Source organism: Vulpes vulpes, chromosome 1 (genome assembly GCF_048418805.1).
Source record: "Vulpes vulpes isolate BD-2025 chromosome 1, VulVul3, whole genome shotgun sequence".
In the NCBI taxonomy this organism is placed as follows: domain Eukaryota; kingdom Metazoa; phylum Chordata; class Mammalia; order Carnivora; family Canidae; genus Vulpes; species Vulpes vulpes.
Window position 1 is genome coordinate 122,701,549 of NC_132780.1, and position 18,950 is coordinate 122,720,498.

Below are 18,950 nucleotides of genomic sequence, written 5' to 3' on the forward strand. Positions count from 1 at the left end.
AATTAGTTACCAATACTTTAAAAATCTGGAGAATTCACATAAAACAGAATACCCGGTAACACTGGGCCCACATTCCCAACTGGTGAATCTAGAAAAGGTTGCTCAATTTCCAATGGGGTTCTCCTTTTCCTATGTGGCCTATTTTGCTCATTTATTTTCATTACCTGCCAGGACACTGCAGGCACTTGAGTCTAAAACCCCTGGCTACACAGTGAGGCATCAGCAGTTGGGAAAACATAACCAAATGGAATAAGACAGACAAGAGCTGGGAGCTGCAGAAGCTAGGGGTTTTGAAAACGTGGATTCAGCAAGACACTTCCCCCAGGGCGCTGGATCCTAAGGCAGAGAACATTTACCTCTTCCTTTCTAATTGGGCTGGAACTGGTCCCAAGATATTTGCTTGGGGGCTAGAAGGAAGTGGATTAGTAAAGACAGAGGGGAACTTGTCTGAGGGCTCAGTGGAGTAGGTGGAAATTTGAAGGACATGAAGAATTTAGACAGCAGGAAGCAGAAAAGTTAATAGGCCCATGCAGTGGCTCACCCAAGTTTCTGTTTTCAAGAGAATTCTCTGGCTGGTTGTGTTTAGTTGCCAGGAAAAGAAGTCAGAAAAAAAGGAAAACAAACACAAACTCAGTTTCTTTCACACCTCTAGTTGTGTTTTCACACCTACAGGCAGAGTGATCCCTTTACACACCACTTAGGTATCGATCTGAGGGTCTCATTTAGTTCTGAGGGATCCTAGGAAAAACATTTCCTTGGATTAAAGGAACTTTGGGCAAGTTATTTACTTCTCTAAGCCTGTTTCTTCATCTGTTAGAAGATTTAATGGTTTCCAATTTTCAGAGGGTAAGGATTAAGTGAGTGAATGGAGGAATATGAAATGCATGGCTGGAAGGAAGAAGTGATTGCTGGGATGAGCAGGGATGGGGCTGGGAACCTTACATAGGTGTTGTCCCTGAATCTTTACAATAACCATATAAATTAGGTATTATTTTCCCCATTGAAAAAAAATGAGGAAATTGAGGTTTAGAGAGGTTTGGTAACTTACTCAAGGTTGCATAATTAGTAAAAGGTAGAGTGGAGAGATTTACTTAAAAAGAGCCAAACCACACCAAAAAAGTACACTGACATCTGTGTGACATTCTAATGATAGTCATATAGCATTATCAGTGAGAAATTAAAACAGATTCAGTTCTATATCCTGCTAAAACCTTGAGATCACCAGCTGTGTGTCCCTAAGCAAGTGGCCTAACTTCCCTGAAACTCAATTTCCTCATCTGTAAAACTTTCTACATTTATTATATTAAACTAAATGAAGTAATGCACTTAAAGTACTACCTACTTATAAGTGATCGATGAACAGGTATTAAGTTTAATAATGTTTACTGGACCTGCACTAAGTATCAGGAATGCAAAAGGAATTAAACATGTTCCCTGCCCTTGTGGACGTCAGGACAGGGCATCCTTATGAGCAGTGAAGTTTTAACACAAGGAGGAAACCCTTAAAATGAAAGAATAAATGATGTGACTTGGGAGGGAGAAAGATACAGATATGGTGAAAAAGGAGAGAAGGATGGCAGGCAAGGTTCAACTGTGAACTGTGGAGTGATCTGGATCTCAAAGGAGCAGAGGAGTTTTGCATATAGAAAAGTCAGGAAAGGCATGCCAGGCGGAAGGAATAGGTTGTGCAAAGGCAAAGTACACAAAAAGTCCTGAAAGGTCAAGGAGGGTCAAGGGACAGTGAAACAGTTCAAGTGGGACCAGAAGGTAGGTTATATGGGTTGACTGATGAAAGCAGAAGAGAAAAGTTGGATTCAGGCTGTGAAGGGCATTGTATGTTTTCCTAAGAAGTATGGCCACTAGCGCATGAGGGGAAAGGGAGCAAGTCTTCAAAACAAGGAAGTTTCGTAATCAGATTGCTCTCGGTGAACAGTAATGATGGGGTAAAGGATAGTGAAAGGCAAACAGCCAGGATGCTGTTGCCGTCATCCAGACAAGAGGTGATAGAGACCCCAAAACTGGCCACCAATGAATGGGTGGCGGTGAGGAAGAGGAAGTGAAGGATGATATAAGCACAATGTGTGAAATCCAAGGTATGAAAATGGCTTGCTCCCTTATTTACCACAGTCATCCCAAAGGACCAAAACAAAAACACAGAAAACCTCTTGTAAAAATAATCTCCTTTGTTTGTATGCAAATAGGCCATGCACAGTGAAAATGGAACTCAAGTATGATGACAAATACAATATTTTGTCTCCAATACTTGAATCGCGAAGATCGGTTTACCAGTGCAGTCCTTCTTAAGAATTCCAATCTCTTCACATCAAAACTGCAGACAACCAGTGCGAGGCTTTTTTTTTTGAGATTTCTTTCCCTCTTAAACCAGATGTGAGGAAAGCTATTTAAGGCCGTTTTCAAAAGAGGCCATCCTTTTCTCACGTGGCTAGAGAGTAGGAAGAGTGACATCTGTTTTATTGGAAAATTTCTTCCAAGTAGCCACATGCCTATGGGGTGGTAGACCTTTAGAATCTTCCAGATAAAAGCATGTGAAGGGAACTGCAAAATTACATCTCAATGGTTCTGTACCATCAACTTCAAAATTGCAAATCCAAGTTGATAAATACATATTGTAAGGGTTCCCAGAAGTCTCATGTACGTTGCTTTTGGTTACAGAGATGCCACGGGGAAGTGAGCCTTTGAGTGTGCTATGCCCACTCCCTCAACCCTGTTGTGAAATGGAAGCTTTAAAAACTCCAGTGGTTGTTTTGTTTTGTTTTAACAAGCTTAGTCAAACTGGCTGTATTCTATATGCCCCAATCTATTTTATTTTACTTTGTAGAGTACATTTTATTTATGCTCTTATATAAATATTTTGCATAAAAAGGTGCTTTCGCAGATCATGCTTCCCTAAATTTGAAATATGCTGCCATTTGCTAAAATGTGTTAGTTTTGTTATGTATTATATTCTTTCCTCAGCACAAATAGGAAAAAGCATATGGACTTAACTCTTCAAGCCACTTTTACATTTAGCATATTACCTCATTTTATTTCTTCTAACTAAGATTTAAAGGAAATGGCAAATGTCAGATGCTTTGTGAGAGAAATGACAGTTTCTCAGAATGTGTAAGTGCATACCCTTAAGCAAATGGGCCACTTTAAATTCAGAAATCACAATCTTCTGAATTTGGGTTTAATGTTCCCAGTTAACACTAAAGATTGATAAAGTGCTATGTTTGGAATCATATATTTACTTTGTTGAATTCTGAAAAGTACCATCACTGATGTTGGTAGTTTATTGGTATCAATTTTTTAAACTTTGTATATGTGTCATTCATCTTGGAAAGATTTTACATAGTTTCTTATTTGTTAACTAATAACATCTTTTGGGTAAACTCGCAGAAGTCCTAAGATTCTAAGATTATATTGTAAATATTACTAGATAGCTAGGATATAGAATTATTAAAATAGAAATTAAGTATCACTTTAGTCTACCCTTCTCTTGACTGAGTTCTCTACTGTGCCCCCATGACTAATGGTCATGCAGACACAACAACCATTTAAAATATGAACTGAAGGAGAACCAATATTTCTTAGAAAAGCCTATTCCTTTTTCTTAATTATGACCGATACAGATACAACCTAGTTAGAATCTATCACATGCTATTAGGAAGTTATTTCATCATTAGGACGTCCTACATAACTAAAGTTGTTGATCTTGAAAATCACTTGGTGGCAGGTCCCTCGACATTACTAATTGGTATAGGTCTCCTGCACTCACCTGCAGAATCTTGCAGAGCAGGGACCCTCTGCTTTTGTTCATCTTATATCCTAGGACCAGCCCAAGACCTACTCAATTAAGGCTGGTGAAGCATTTATTGAATGGCTGAAGGCAAATTAAAAAGTAGAAATTCCAAGTGGCGCTAATCAGTGACTTATTATTGGAAAATGGGAAATATTGTTAAGATACAAAAGATGGGTAGAAACAAAGGTAAAGCATAAAATATGTGTATTTGTTTGACACTAGAGTCTATAGTTATTACCAGTTCCCATGGACACCCTAGAGCGACCCCTGAAGCTGTGCCTGGTTCCTTTTATGACATGTTTGTATGCACAGCAGGCAGACACGGGGGCAGGGTTGCTCTGCAGGTGGTCTTGTTGATATACTTGTGATCTCTAGTGTCCTGGGGTTGAGTTGTGAGTCCCTCAGTTCCCCAAGCTGTAGTCCTCTCTGGCTTGGCCTTGTTTCCTGATCTGTGGTCCAGTTCCCCATTGCCCCCTCGGGCCTATCTCCCAGTGCTGGGCCTTGTTCCATAGCGAGAAACAGTGAAGTGCCTCCACCCACCATACTGTAGATACCACAATTCCAGGAGCTCCCAATTCTGCGTGTGCCACAGCACACCCCCACCCCATTCAGCCGTGTCTCCACTAGACCACTGACCACTTTCAGACCCTGGGTTTGGGATGGCTGGCTCCTTACCTGCCAGGGTTGCCATCCTTAGCCTGAGCTCTATGCCATGTTTCATCTTCCACCCTTGCCCATACTGCTAAAGTAGCGGTTCATCTAAAGGCCACATCCAGCCCAGGTACAGCAGTACTTCTTTTTCTAAAACCTGTACACCCTGACGCTTGACAATTTTTCCTTACCCTACCTTTTACTAGACGCTAATGTAATCTTCAGTCCAAATACATGTATACTGTTGCTGAAGTTTGGGTATGTTTTATTAAGCCACCATTCGGTTTTGAGAGATTCTTGACAGCCAAGAATCTTTTGCATTCATTTGATAGAATCTTGTAAATAACTGTTGGTGTCCTTTGCCTCTGTGACTTCTCCTCAGAAGACATCTAGGCAAAAGTATGTCACTAGGTCCTAGTTTCTGTGCTCAGAAGTTGATCGAATATAACTTAAGAAACAATACATGTTCCCTCTTTCTTAGCACGCATGAATGATGGGTGTGAATTTGCATCATGAGAAAGTGAATAAAATAAGACACCCCGGGCAGCAGAGACACCACCCCAGGACTAGAGAGGAGCCTGCGCTAGAGGTTTTAAGAATGAGGGTCTCTCCCTACCTTGGTGACCCTCTTATAGGATATAAATACGGAGGCTGCAAAACTTTGGCTCAGACAAAGAAAAAGACTCAACCTTCAATACTTAACCATTTAAGATTGCTTTTAAATGTACGTCAATGCTGTATCTCCCACTCAAAGAAAAAAGAAACTTACTGCGTTTCTAAGAATGTTCCTCCAGAAACATGGAACTGAAAGCCATTTTTTATTGATCTGGGCCTTAGAACACAATGGGACTTTTTAACGTACTTAAGGAACTGACATAAAAACCTATAATTCTGCACAAGAAAGATGCAGAAAATATCAAAATAAAGGGCAGAAATACTACAGTACAGATGTTTTGCAGCAATATTTTATGCATGGTGTTTGATCACAAGTGGGCAACATGGAGAAGTGAACCTCTGGACTGTGAAATTGATGCTAATTTTCTTACCCACTAGTGTAGAAGCTCTCTAAAATGTCATGTCATTAACTTAGCTGCTTTACCAGGAATCAGTGCATGTGGTTAGTGTGTGTGTGTGTGTGTGTGTGTGTGTGTGTGTGTGTGTGTGTTTAATCAATTAGGCTTCTTCTTCTTTTTTTTTTTTTTTAACAGTTTTAGACTTACAGAAAAATTGGGCAGATGGTACAGAGAATTCCCATTTACCCTCTCCCCGGCACACAGTTGCCCCTATTAGGATCGTGAGTAACTGTGGTATATTTGCTACAATCAGAGAACCAACATTGTTCATTAAAGCTCATGCTTAACATTTAATTCCCCTCTTTGGGTTCTGCAGTTCTATGGGCTTTGACAAATTTATAACATGTATCCACCATTACAGGATCATAAGGAAAGTTTCACTGCCATGAAAATCCTGTGCTCCGCTATTCACCCCTCCTCACATTTCCTGGCAACCACTGATCTTTTTACTCGGTGGTTTTGCCTTTTCCAGAATGTCATCTAATTGGTAGCATACAGTATGTAGCCTTTTGAGGTTGACTTCTTTCATTAAACCATATGCATTTAAAGTTTGTGTCTGTCTTTTCATAGCTTGAGACCTCATCTCTATTTATCATTGAATAATATTCCATTGAATGGGTGCACCACACTTTGTCTAACTATTCACTTACTGAAGGGCACCTTAGTCGCTACCGCTGAGCCACACAGGCGTCCCACTGAGCACCTTTTAATGTGCTTATCTACCATCTGTATATCTTCTTCGGGAAGGTGCGTGATCAGATCTTTTGTCCGTTTTTTTAGACCGAGTCATTCCTTTTCTTGGGTTTTAAGAGTTCTTTATACATTTTGGATGTCAGTCCTTTATCAGGTATCTGTTTTTGCAAATGTTTTTTTCCAGTTTGTGGCTGTCTCTTCATTTTCTCAGCGGTCAGGGTGTTTATGCTTTCAGGAGGAAGGGTTTTAGAAATACTTTCTCTAACAGCAGTAAAAGAAAAAATTCATAGCAAATGTTTTACACTCTCTCAACTGGTGTCAGGGATCCCTCTCTGTGGACCCAGAAGAGTTCAACTAAAAGGGAAGCGTCAGGCCCTGGGAGCGGTGGCTAGCTATCCTGCACTGTGAGAGTTTACGCAGCAGGGCTAGGAACAAGAACAGAACCTCCCTGAGCTGCATGACTTCTAAACTAAACACCGTTTAGGAACTATGCATAGGGTAGGAATTTCTGCCTGGAAATCCAAGTATGTAAAAGATAATCACTTTCCATATTTCCTTTAACTCAACCTAATCTCACCCGTGAGACCCATCCTGCCATTTGGATAGGAGATTCCGTCTTGATCATACAGGGGTGCCCTTTCCTTCCTCCAGAATTCAGGAAGCTTACTTAATGCCTAGAAATGGGAGAAAGGGCTTAATGTCCCGAGTCTGTCTTGGTTGCCATTGGCAACCTCACTATCTAAACCAGGGGAGTCTGTGAAGCCTGGCAGCTCCCGGCCCCCGTGTCAGTGGGGGTTACCAACTGAGGCCCATGAGCCAAGCGCACTGCCTCTGTAGGCAAGAGCCATGACTCCCAAAGCTTTAGCACCCCCCGGGAGCACTGAGAAGGGTGCTTGGATCCCACTGCTCCCAGGACCCAAACACCTCTGCCCTTCCTTCCTCTTGCATTTCAAAGTGCTCTCTTTTCTCTTCTTATCTAGGACACTTGTATCATCTCTTCCATAGGCTTTCACAAAAGCCCAAAGGTGCCTTGACTTTTGTCTCTTCTGCTTTCTCTCTTGCAAACAAAAGAAAACAAAACAAAACTGTGTGTCAAGAAATCTCGAAAACAAACACTAACATTTCAATAAATAATGCTGCTACAATTATTTGTGGAAATGATCTTGTCCTATATTGGAACTACCACAACGTAAAATATTTAAATTTCCTCTTGACCAGTGACCACAGGAAGTCATTTATATATAGCAAACAAATACATGGCTGGAATTGGAAAATTTGGCTGTTTGGATCTTTCCAAATGCCCACAAGTTCCTAGCTCTGCCCTTCCCTGCCCCCAGAGGAGAGCCTAACTATGTGGTCCCAGGGGAATATCTTTTGGGCAGTTCAGCAAGAACATCACAAAGGTATCTATTTCCCTGACCCAGCTACCATCTCTGGCCACTCGCTTCCTGCTGCTTTTTCTTGTAGCCTTGGCCTCATCAGATATGAGAACATCTGGGAGTGAGGCATGGAGGAAGCAGCCCCACACAGAAAGCAGCCTTCTGAGGTTACTAGTAACTTCCTCCTTACTAAGCACAAGGAACTGATCTTCATTTTGCTTAACCTCATCTCAGCATTTGATATTGTTGACCACCATTACTGCTGAACCCCATCTATCCTTGGCCCTGATGACCCTTGGGTAAGGCTTTCTTATCAAATTTTTCAGCGGCACATGGCTTGAAAAGATGACCAATACAATGAAAGACATGTATGGGATTTAGAGTAATTTTGATTGACTGAACACTGACACACAAGATTGGACCAGGAGGTGGTGATCTGACATGACACTTGAAAAAATAAAAATCATGGTCAGCCACTCCAATACAATTTTTATAAGCTTATTTGATCTCTGACTCATTAACAAAAATGATCTTATCATCATCCATTCCATTTTGTGAGCCCTCTCTGCAAAGAAGTATGTTAATAAATTCAGGAAGTCAGATGCCAGTGAGAGAATCACCAGGTTGCTTTGGTTCTAGAGACCACATCATATGAGGAACAGTTGAGGACACTGATACTATTTAGCAGAGAGAAGAGATATCTGATTTCAACTCTTTGGAGGGCTCTATGTAAAGAAGTTAAAAATGCATATACCAGTTAGTTTACTATACAGGACAGAGACAAGTAGATGGTACTTATAGGGCTGAGGGGAGAGAAGTGGGAGATGTGAGATTATTATAAAGAAGACCTTTTTCTCTTATAACTGTCTTATCAGGTAGTGAGTTTTCCAACATAAGTGAGAAAGCAAAGGCTGGATGTCCATCTACTGAAGATAACATCAAAGGGGTCCTTGCTTCACAGTGAGAGGCTGGGATGACTTCTGAGGTCCCTTAGACAACCCAGCAATGCTAATGAAGTCATGGAGTAAGGGAATTCCATGGCACCGTGTTGTCCTTTATTTCTGCTGCCAGCCTCACCCCTTATCTCCCATTAATTCAATGTTGCAGTGTATAGGATACTGCTCTAAGCAGGAGCTGAAACGAGGAGATGAGAGAAAATATGTGAAAGGGAAAACAATAAAACAGCTTTTTTTTTAAAAGAACCTGCTACATGTCAGGATCTGTGTGAGACACCATATATGTGTCTTCCTGTCTAATCCTTACAACAAGCTTATAAGATGTTTAGCATTACTTCTGTGATGAAACTAGGGTTCAGAGAAGTTAGATGACTTCCCCAAGAACACACACATATCAACTAGTGTTGAGTTTGAACTAGCCAGAGTTTGAACACAAGTGTCTGTGATTCCAAAGCCCTGTGTGATGTGTTATTTTTTACTCACCCTTCACTTATGGCAAGGTATATTGGCTTTTAAAATTTTTTTGTTGATATAAAGACTCCTTTTAAAATAAACTGACTCAAAGTAAGTCAAGAGAAAAATAAGTGTATAAAAAATTAATACAGATTTGACATAGATATGAAGTGGGACTAGTAGCTAGAGTGACTGAAATTCGGTAAATACTATTCCAATATTCCAATAGTAAGACTTTCCAATTTAGTCTATCTTAGATTTTGACTGCTGAGTACAAAGAAACAAAGGAAACTTGAAAAACAAGTGGAATGTAAATTGATTCTCCTGTGCCCTGATACATGGGTAATTTCATGTGTTACAATAAGGAAACTAAATGGACCCTTTGAAATTAAAAAAATATATGATTGTAAAATCCAGAGGAAAACCCCAGGTGGGGCCTATCCGAATAAAGGATGAAGTTTCCAAGGTATACACACAGAATGGCTGAGAGGAAGTGAAGACCCTATGAGTCAGGGCCCGGGACCCATGCAGGAAGGCTATGGGTTCAAGAGGTCCTGGACGGAAGGTGAGGGAGTTGACGTGTTTTGGGGAAGAAAGACCATCACCTTTCCAGTGGTTAAGGATAATCTTTGTGGTCCAATAAAGGTCAAAATGAGAACTGGACGGTCTAAAAGGAAGACAGGGAAGAAATAATGAAGAGTAAGCAGCTGCAGAGCATGCTCAGGGCCAGGCGATTTACATGCAAGATCCCATTTGTCTTTCAGAACAAAGCAGCAAGGACGCTGGTCACATTTCCTGAATAAGAAGACTGAGATGGGGAGATAGAGGTTCAGAACTTTTTCAGGGCCCAGCAATCAAGCCAGCATTTGACCTTGGGCCACCAGTTTCAAACCCAGGCTGTGCTACTTCCCCTGCACCACAAGTCCTTGCTTGGGTGCTCCTTCTCAACCCAGACAACAAACAGCTTTTCCTTTGTTACTTTAATTTCTCCAGCCCTGCAGGGCACAGTTGGCCTCCAGGGAGTGGAGGAGGCTTGCTCAGAGGGAACTTCTCTCTTGAGTGCAAATACTGCAGGCTCAGAAGCACACAAATCTCCCCCCACCTCCCCCCAACATTGAGCAGAGGGCTTTGCAGGGCCAGACTGAGTCAGAAAAAGAAGCCATACATTGGGGGCAGGATTATAGGTGTGAAGCCTGTCCCTGCTGAAGCACTAGGTTTGGAAAAATCCACTTGACATTCACACAGCTGTCACTCCTCTGCTTGTGACTTATCCCTGGACTTGAGAGTACCACCTAGTTCTATGAACAGGAACCAAGGTAATAGAAACATTCTGGATTAGGACAGTTAGGATTAGATTGGGAAAATGTGAAAACGGGCTGTGTATGTTAATTGGCTTCTAGCAGGATCCATGGAGGTGAATGGATGAATGGTTGGTTCAACCCAAACTTCAAATCAAAGTGAATGGTTGGTGGGGGTGGGGGGGTGGGGGGAGTGAGACGAGAAATACCCAGTGTCTGGGTTCTCTGATTCCAAACTGTCTCCTGCAGCCCTGCCAAGCCAGAAACAGTGCAGGGTACGTGGCGACCCCATCAAACACTTGTTAAACTGAGCTGAACCTTCACCTATGAGCCTCAGAGCCTGCACTCCCGGATCCCTGTCAGTCTGTGTCATATTTGTGGCTGGGCTGTCTTTGGGGAGTTTCCTCAGGGCTTTACATTCACTCACTCTCCGCCAGTGCCTTCGTAGTCATTTTCATGGGTGGAAATGCCCACCTGCCATCAGAAGTTATCTGGAACCAGCCCCTGTCTGTGGTGCTATTTCTTTCTTGTCAGTTCCCCTTTCTACATTTGAGTTCTAGCCTCAGCCCTGACATTATTTCTTTCTCTACAAGGGGTGTTAGGACGTTATGGGGAGCTCACGAAGTCTCCTCTTTGTTTATTCTTAACCCCCGGCTTCTGTGTTCCTCGGGAATGCCACTGGGCTTATGCACCTGGTCTCCGGGAGCTGCGGTGGATGGGCACGTGTGACAGGTATGTTCTCCGGGCGCCCGGGTGCCTGGGGGCTCGGGGTTAGATGAGGCTGAGTCTGGGGCAGGTGTTCAGAGGTGGGGCTGGTGGCTGGCCAGGGCTGTGGAGGACATGCCCCGAGCTTCTGGGCAAGCCTGAGCTTGCTTCTGAGACTGGCCATGTCGGAGGTAGGGCAATACAAAGACGTGGCTCTTCCAGCCAGATCCCTTTGTCTGCTTTGGTGACCTGGGGGACAGGACAGGCAGGAAACAGAAGGCGCCACTTACCAAACAACCCGCAGCCGCCCCCGGCCTCTGGCTGCCGGAGGCTCCAAGTAGCTCTGCTGCAGGAGAAACCATCCAAGACGCTGGCCCTGCCTGGGCCCATGGTGCCAGTGGGAAGTTCAGACAACCCAGGCAAAAGCCACAGCCTCTGCAGCGCTCTCTGCTTTCTTATTTGGCATTTCTCTACCTGTCCCTCTTTTTTTCTCTTTTCTCCATTTCTTCTTCCCATCTAAGTGCCCCATCACACTATTGGCCCCTCTTGGCACCAGAGACCAACAGCCCATTTGAAAAGAAAGTCTTAGGTCAAAAAAGAGCCCAGGCAGTGGTTTCTCGTGTTCTGTATACCATGAACGTATTTGCATTTGCAAATAGGCTTAAAATAGAGTCTCCACTAATAGTTATTTAAGGAGAGACAGGTGAAAATAATTTTTGGCCAAGGGAACTTCCCACTCCCCTCAAATTGTAATAGCTAAGGAGATGGTCTATTCCTCTGACGTGTAACCTCAAACTTGGGATGAAGGCTCTGGACTTACATGAGTCTAATTATGTGCGCAAGCTCACAGTTCTGTATTATTTTAACTGTTTGCTGTTGCAGGTACCATGAATGCTATTTATATGAGCTATACCGTGTATAATGGAAGCTTTTATAAATGTTTGTTCACTGGTGTGTTCTAAATATATTTATTGAGGGCTTACCTATGTCCCATGTAGTGAGGTTTCAACAGGGAGCATAAAAGACATGGTCCTTGTACTCTTGAAGCTTTTAGCCTTATGGGAAAACAGTGCTAATTAAATAGTCGCACTAACATGACTGTATGGCGACTGTGCTTTGAAGGCAAGGAAATGTGATTTTACTCACTGTTTAATAACTATGTCTTTGAGCTCGATATTTTGGCTACTCTAATACCCCTGAATGTCAGGTGTCTCTTCCTGGTGGAGATGAGGATTGGATTTTATGGAGTTGAGGCTAAGGTGAGAGTGGAAAGAGCATAAAAGGTGAAAAAATGGGATAGAGGCCAAGTTTAGGTGTTTCTGGGCTAGGAGCCTAAAGCTGTGAAGAAACGGAACAAAAACAAAACGTGTCTGAAGCAAGCAAGGAGGGTGGTCGGAAGGTTCCTGGGCGGTTATCCAGAGTCTAGGCAAGTGTTGACAATTCACCTTTCGTGGTCAGGCAAATAAAAGTATTTAGGGGGCAGGACAGAAGGATAGGGCCTTAGGCTGGGCCCATCATTCTTTACTGGACCTTTATCCTCATCTCTAACCTTATGTAGAGCCTTGTTTCTGAACCGTAGGTTGGCGTATACTCAGGGTGAGCTTTGGGAAATAGACACCATTTTGAATAGGTATAGAGGAAAAATATGTCTTCAGCACTTTCCATCTCCCCATCAGAAGAGGAAGGTTCCCATTCACTAGTCTCCCTACTTTTTTTGAGTATGATTCCTTTCTGAGTTCCATTTCCTATTTAGATAAATTAACTTGAACTTAACTCTTAAGGGCTAAAACCAAAAAAACATAGCTCCTTTCTAGTTAGCGTTTGCATTTTAATAGGGGCTTTCAAAAATGCCTTAACCCAAGGAATGAGTAATTTGGGAATTCCAAGCACCGGGGTAGAGCTGGTACACGGAATGGGGAGAGGGGACGTCCCTCAAATTGTGCCCTTGAAACACTAGCTTTCTCTCTTTGACCATGATTCTGGTTCTGAGAGAACAGGAAGGGGCCCTCTTACAGGGCCAGGATTGGCATAAATGCTTTTTAGTGAGTTCTGTGGGTCTTATTTGCAGCAGGCGGAGCCTTTGACCAGAGGTGCACAGACTCACCTGTATAACTTGGCATGATGCTTGCTCATAGGCACTTTTTTGGCAAAAAAGGAAAAAAATGGCTTCAACAACCATTGACAATTTGGAAAAGGGATGCTCCTTGTCTCAGAAAGATCCAATTCTAGATATGACTAGGAGAACCGGGGATGTGTCTCGTACACAAACTTGCTATAAGTAGCCTGGAAAAACTAAATGCTCTCACCATGCTGTGCTCCTTCTTTTGGGTGAGTGAGGGGAATGGACTCCTGATTTTAATACTTAGTCACCTACAATATCAGGGAATGAATAAAAGCAGCCTTCTTCTCCTTAAGAGTCTACATAGACATTTCTTCATTGTACATATGCATCTTTGATGCTGTTACCCTTACATCTGTGTGGAAACATTCTGCTCCCAAGTGGGTGAGGGGAAGGACAGCTTATCAACGTAAGGCAGTATTACGTAGGAAAAATTCTCCACAAATAGAGACCCAGGAGGATTTGCTCCAAGAAGAGATTGGAAACCAAGTTAGTCAAATGACCCAGCCTGAGCTAGAAAGAGACATAGAGGGCAGGGGAACTCAGCAAAGCTGAAAATGGGTGACGCACATCCAGAGCCAATCATCTCCTGTGTCCACCAGACACCATGAAGTGCTCACGTTTTCATCAAGGCAGCGCTCATGCTCATGTCTTTCTTGTCATACCCACGGTCCTCATCTTGGGTCTATGAGACTTTAATATTGGCTTTCTTGATCCCCCTCACATCAGCCCTCACCTCCTTCCTCAGGCCACTGACAGGCTTATTTTCTTTAAACTTTGATTAAATAATTTTTCTGCTCCTAAACCATTAATCCCAAACTCTCAATTTTCTACCACATCAAATACAAACTGGTCTGACATTGCAGACTCCATTAAGCTATCTTACTCTACTTACAGAAGTGAATTTCCCATTATTTGTGCAAGAAAAAAGGAAAAAAGCATCCACTGTAGCATCCACTGTGTTAATCTATTGAACAAGAGTGACTTCTAGCACTCACTTGTTGAATGAATGAATGGATCAATCAATCTATACCTTATCCTCATCGCCACATCCTGTTGATTATAATCCTAAATATTGCTTGAACCTCTCCACTTTTACTTCTACTACTACCACCCCAGACCAAGTGGCTATCTTCTTTCATTTACATGACCACAGTAGCCAACTGATTGGTCTTCTGGCATCTGTTCCAGTTTCCCTACTATCCATTTGCTACACAGTAGCCAAGTCATCTTTTTAAAATATCGCTCCTCTAATTTCTTCAGTGATTCATGTTGCACTCAGAATAAACACCAAAGTCTGTTGCTGACCCCTAAGATAAGCACGATCTGGCCGCTGCTGACCTCGCCAGGCTTGTGTCCCCAGTCTTCTAGTCACTTAAGCCACATCAGCCTTCCCTCATGTACCCTCTTGCCTCACTGCCTTTGCACCTGCTGTTCCTTTTGCCTAAAATCCTCCCAAGTCACTCCCTTTCACCTTTATAGCACGTATTTAATCTGTTCTGTTTACCTATTAGTGTATAACAAACTCTCCCAAACTTAGCAGCTTAAAACAATGAATATTTTACTCTGTCTTACTGTGTTGTAGGCCAGAAATCTGGGTAGGCTTTTGAGTGATTTTTCTGTTCCTCATGGCATCAACTGAAGTCACATGGTGGTTAGTGTTAATCTAGTGAATGGGCTGGTCTAGAGCTGCACTGTCCAATTCAGTAGGCGCTAGCCACGTGTGGCTACCACCGATCACTTGAAATGTAGCTCATATAAGAGCTATCAGTGCAAAATACCTGCAAGATTTTGTGCAGAAACAACAATGTAAAATCCCATTAATAATTTTATATCGATTATATGTTGAGATGATAATATTTTAGATATACTGAATTAATTGAACTATATCATTAAAATTAATTTTTACCTTTAAAAATTTTTTTACTGTGGCTACTTGAAATTTTCCAATTACATATGTGGTTGTATTATATTTCTGTTGGACAGTGCTGACCTAGATAGAGCAAGGGTCAGCATTTTTTTCTATAAAAGACTAAGTAGAAAACATCTGCAGCTTTTCAGGCCATATGGTTCCTACCACAGCTACTCATCTCTATGACTGTAATGGACAAGCAGCCGTAGACAATAATTAAACAAACAGGTATAGCTGCATTCCAACAAAACTTTATTTGTAAAAAGTAGGTGGTGGCCAGGTTTGCTCTGCAGGCTGTAGTTTGCTGACCTCTGACTTAGAGGGTCCAAGATTTTATTCCTATGTCTGGTGGGTTGGCAATAATGGCTGGAAGGCAGGACTCAGCTGGGACCGTTAACCCAAACACATGGCCTCTTTGGCATGACAGTGTCAGGGTAGTAGGACATCTTACATGATGGCTCAGAGCCTCAGAAAAAGTATCCCAAGAAAAATAGAAGCCATAAGACTTCTTATGATCTAGCCTCTCAAGTCCAAAACATCCTTTCTGTTGCATTCTATTGGCCAAACAAGTCTCAAAGTCTGCCCAGATTTAAGTAGAGGAAGTTAAACTTTACCTCTTCAGGGGAGGAATAGCAAAGGATATGTGTCCATATTTATCACATCATTCTTCAAATCTCAGTTTAGACTAGTCCTATAATAAACATTCAAAGTACCATGAATCTCTCCTTTGTAGCACTTGTCATCATTACAATTTTACACTTATTTGTGTGCTTATTTCACTCCTCCACTAAACCATAAGTAACCATGTGACGAGAAGCTGTTCCTGGCTTTGTTCATCATTATATTCTGAGCACCTAGCACAATGCCTGGTTCAATAAATATTTGTTGAATGAATGAACAATATTAGGGCACAACTTTTCAGCCATTAACTGTACTAATATCAACCCCACATTTCTCAGTATTGCTCTCAAGCATATAATGACACCCTGTCAGAAGCCTTGTTAAAATCCAGATACATTCCATTCCCAGCAGCCTTATTATTTTGTATTTCAGAAACTTTTTAAAAAAGGAAATAAGCTTACCCTATTCCTCCCCAGTACGTCAAAGGTAATGACAGCTGCTCTAGCAGTATAGCTTTAGGTTCTGGTGCTGCTCTGAGAAAGAATTGACTCAGTGTGTCAAACCAGAGGCAAGCCAAGGCCCCGGGAGGCTGTAGCATCACCTCCTGCTTTGCTTAAAGCAAGGACTCTTGTATGTGCCAGGGAGTGGTATACATTGCCACCCTCCACACTGATCCTAGAACTTAAATTGTAGTTATATTTGTACACTCTGTCTTTCTTTGTAGTACTGTGTAAGGGAGCAAAGCCCCTATATATCCCCCACAACCTCCAGAACAAGCTGTCATTAACTAAATCCAGTAAACGGAGAATTCTCCTTAGACACCAGCAAACTTAGCAAACCTTCTCTTTCTCTCAAATCCATCAATCAATCAATCAAACTTCAGAGAAAAATAAAAGAGTGCGTAGACTCAGAATCCTTTCTCTTTGCTCCCATAGCACAGCTGAACCTGGCTGGAACTTTTAAAGGAACTATACCAGTGTGAAAAAGAACACAGTGAGGCTGTGTGGGCTTAAACCTCAACTCTATCACTTACTACTGGCTGGCTAGGGCAAGCTCTTAACCTCTTTGAGGCTCCATTTCTTCATCTACAACGTGGGGGTGGATAATCCCACCTTGTTGTGAGGAACAAGAGTGTAAATAGTCATTCAGCTGACTCTAACTCACGGTCTATGATGGGCCAAGCACATACAGTAAGGAAAAGTGCCATAACGGTGCATGCTCTTCTTTGGTTTCTGTAGTGAACCTCCAGCTACCCAGAGGCTACTTGCTTTAGGTTTTTGACCAGTTTACCCACCTACAGACCTTATTGTGAACACAGCTGACAGAAATCTCTTCTCAGAGAATCCCCCCGTAAATTCTTAGGTTCTTTCCTCTCTCATTCCCCTTTTTGCTCTCTCCCTTCAAAAGCCAGGGTTCCTACTTCGCAGGCCCTCTGGAGAAAGCAATGACTTGAGGTTGTGGTTGGGAGTTCATTCCTGTGGGAGCAATGACATCTCTGCTCTTCTTCAGAGCCAACAACATTGAAGAAACTGGTTTCCTAACCCAAGTCCCCATCCTCACACGTACGCCATGGCTAGAGTTGAGAGAAATTCTTCACGTGAGGAGTAAAAGATCATGTCAATCTCTAGTATTTTATCACCATATTTTATTAGGGTCTCTGACAAACAAAGTGTCCAAAGTGTCGTCCAGGACAGTGTCCAATCTTCAAATCACTGTTAGGAAAGTTTACTAGAAAGACCATCACTGCTGGGCCAGAATTTTGGGAAAGGATGTTATCTCTGTCCCCAGATTCATAAAGGGTTTTGCCAGAAGTGTGTTAAGGTTTCTCTGCATAACTCCAAAGAATGACACCAGTATTAATGAGAGGAAGTTAAGGAGAGGCAGTTTCTCGCTCAGGGGAAGAGAGAATTTCCAAATAGAGAAGTTAAAATAGTATTGATTTCCTTGTCATACCCAGTGCTTCTCCCCAGTGCATGAATTACAGGGACCATTTGTCCAAGATATCTTGGGCCATACTGATTCATGTTGTAATTTGAACTAAAGGTGATTTGTTAAATTTATAGTGAAATATAATTTGATTTTGTGTCCCTGTTCAACACATCACCCCAAGGAAAACCAAATCTTTGGTTAGGTCAAGCATGCTGATTTTTGGTTTGCAAACAATGGGAGATTCCTATATTAGATGACAGTTCAGACTCAAAGGATTCCCAGTCTTCAGATTCTATGATAAACAGGATGCTGGTGGTGATTTATTATGAGGAAGTGCACAGGAATCAAACAGAAAACTCTCTTTCCAGACTCTACCACTGACTGGTGTCAGCTTTGGCCCAACAGTTAATGTTCAAGCTCCATAACCTATTGAAATCATTGGAGGGGAGAGAGAGAGTAATCAGGAGCAAATGTGAGGTTCATATACTGAACACCTACCGTGTGCTTCAGCAATTGAATATGTTTGCAACTCATTGTCACAAAGCACAACCTCTCTAAGTAGTTACTAATTAACACTAATTTTTTGAATATTAAAGAGTTCCTATAAATTAAGAAAAATCTGTAAAAAGCCAAAGGCTCAAAATTTAAAGTAAGTAGAAGAAATGTATGGACAGTACATGAAACAAGAAATGTTATCTCACAGGTCTCCTGGGTGGCTCAGTCAGTTGAGCATCCAGCTTTTGATTTCGGCTCAGGTCATGATCTCAGGGTTGAGAGATTGAACCTGCTTCCAGCTGCCCACTGGGTGTCTGTCTCTCTCTCCCTCTAAAAAAAAAAAAAAAAGAAAGAAAAAGAAAGAAATGTTATCTCTCTTACATTTGAAAAGATTTTCAAACTCATACTAAAAGAAATTCATTTCAAAATTATAGTGAGAACCACCTCACATCCGTTAGAATGGATACCATAAGGGGAAAAGTAAATAAATAACAGGTGTTGACAAAGATGTGGAGGAATTGGAACAGCGCAATTGTGTACTCTTCATGGGAATATAAAATTATGCAGCTGCTGTGGAAAACAGTATGTCGGTTCCTCAAAAATTAAAAATAGAATTACCATATGATCCAGTAATTCCACTTCTGACTATATACCCAAAAGAAATGAAAGCAGGGCCTCAAAGAGATATTCATACTTCCATGTTCATGGCAGCATTGTGCACAACAGCCCAAAGGTGGAAGCAACTCAAATATCCATCAACAGACTAAGGGATAAACAAAATGTGGCATATATATATATGTGTATATATATGCACACAGTGGGGATATTATTCAGCTTTAAAAATGAAGGAAATTCTGACACATA

The 18,950-nt window shown here is 41.9% G+C and overlaps 1 protein-coding gene across 10 annotated transcripts in view; it reads left to right on the plus strand.

Annotated features, from left to right (window-relative positions):
* Positions 1 to 18,950, plus strand: part of CD86 (CD86 molecule) — a 62,800-nt gene that overhangs the window by 10,662 nt on the left and 33,188 nt on the right. For 2 of the 10 annotated variants that reach the window (XM_072724816.1, XM_072724779.1), the window contains exon 1: positions 10,863 to 11,037. The exons of 7 other annotated variants lie outside the window; for them this stretch is intronic. In XM_072724816.1, coding sequence (XP_072580917.1) covers positions 11,021 to 11,037 — 17 coding nt within the window. In that variant the 5' untranslated portion in view covers positions 10,863 to 11,020. Of the gene's footprint in view, positions 1 to 10,850; positions 11,038 to 18,950 lie in introns of those variants that run through there. One more of the 10 variants, XM_072724776.1, reaches the window with a different exon arrangement.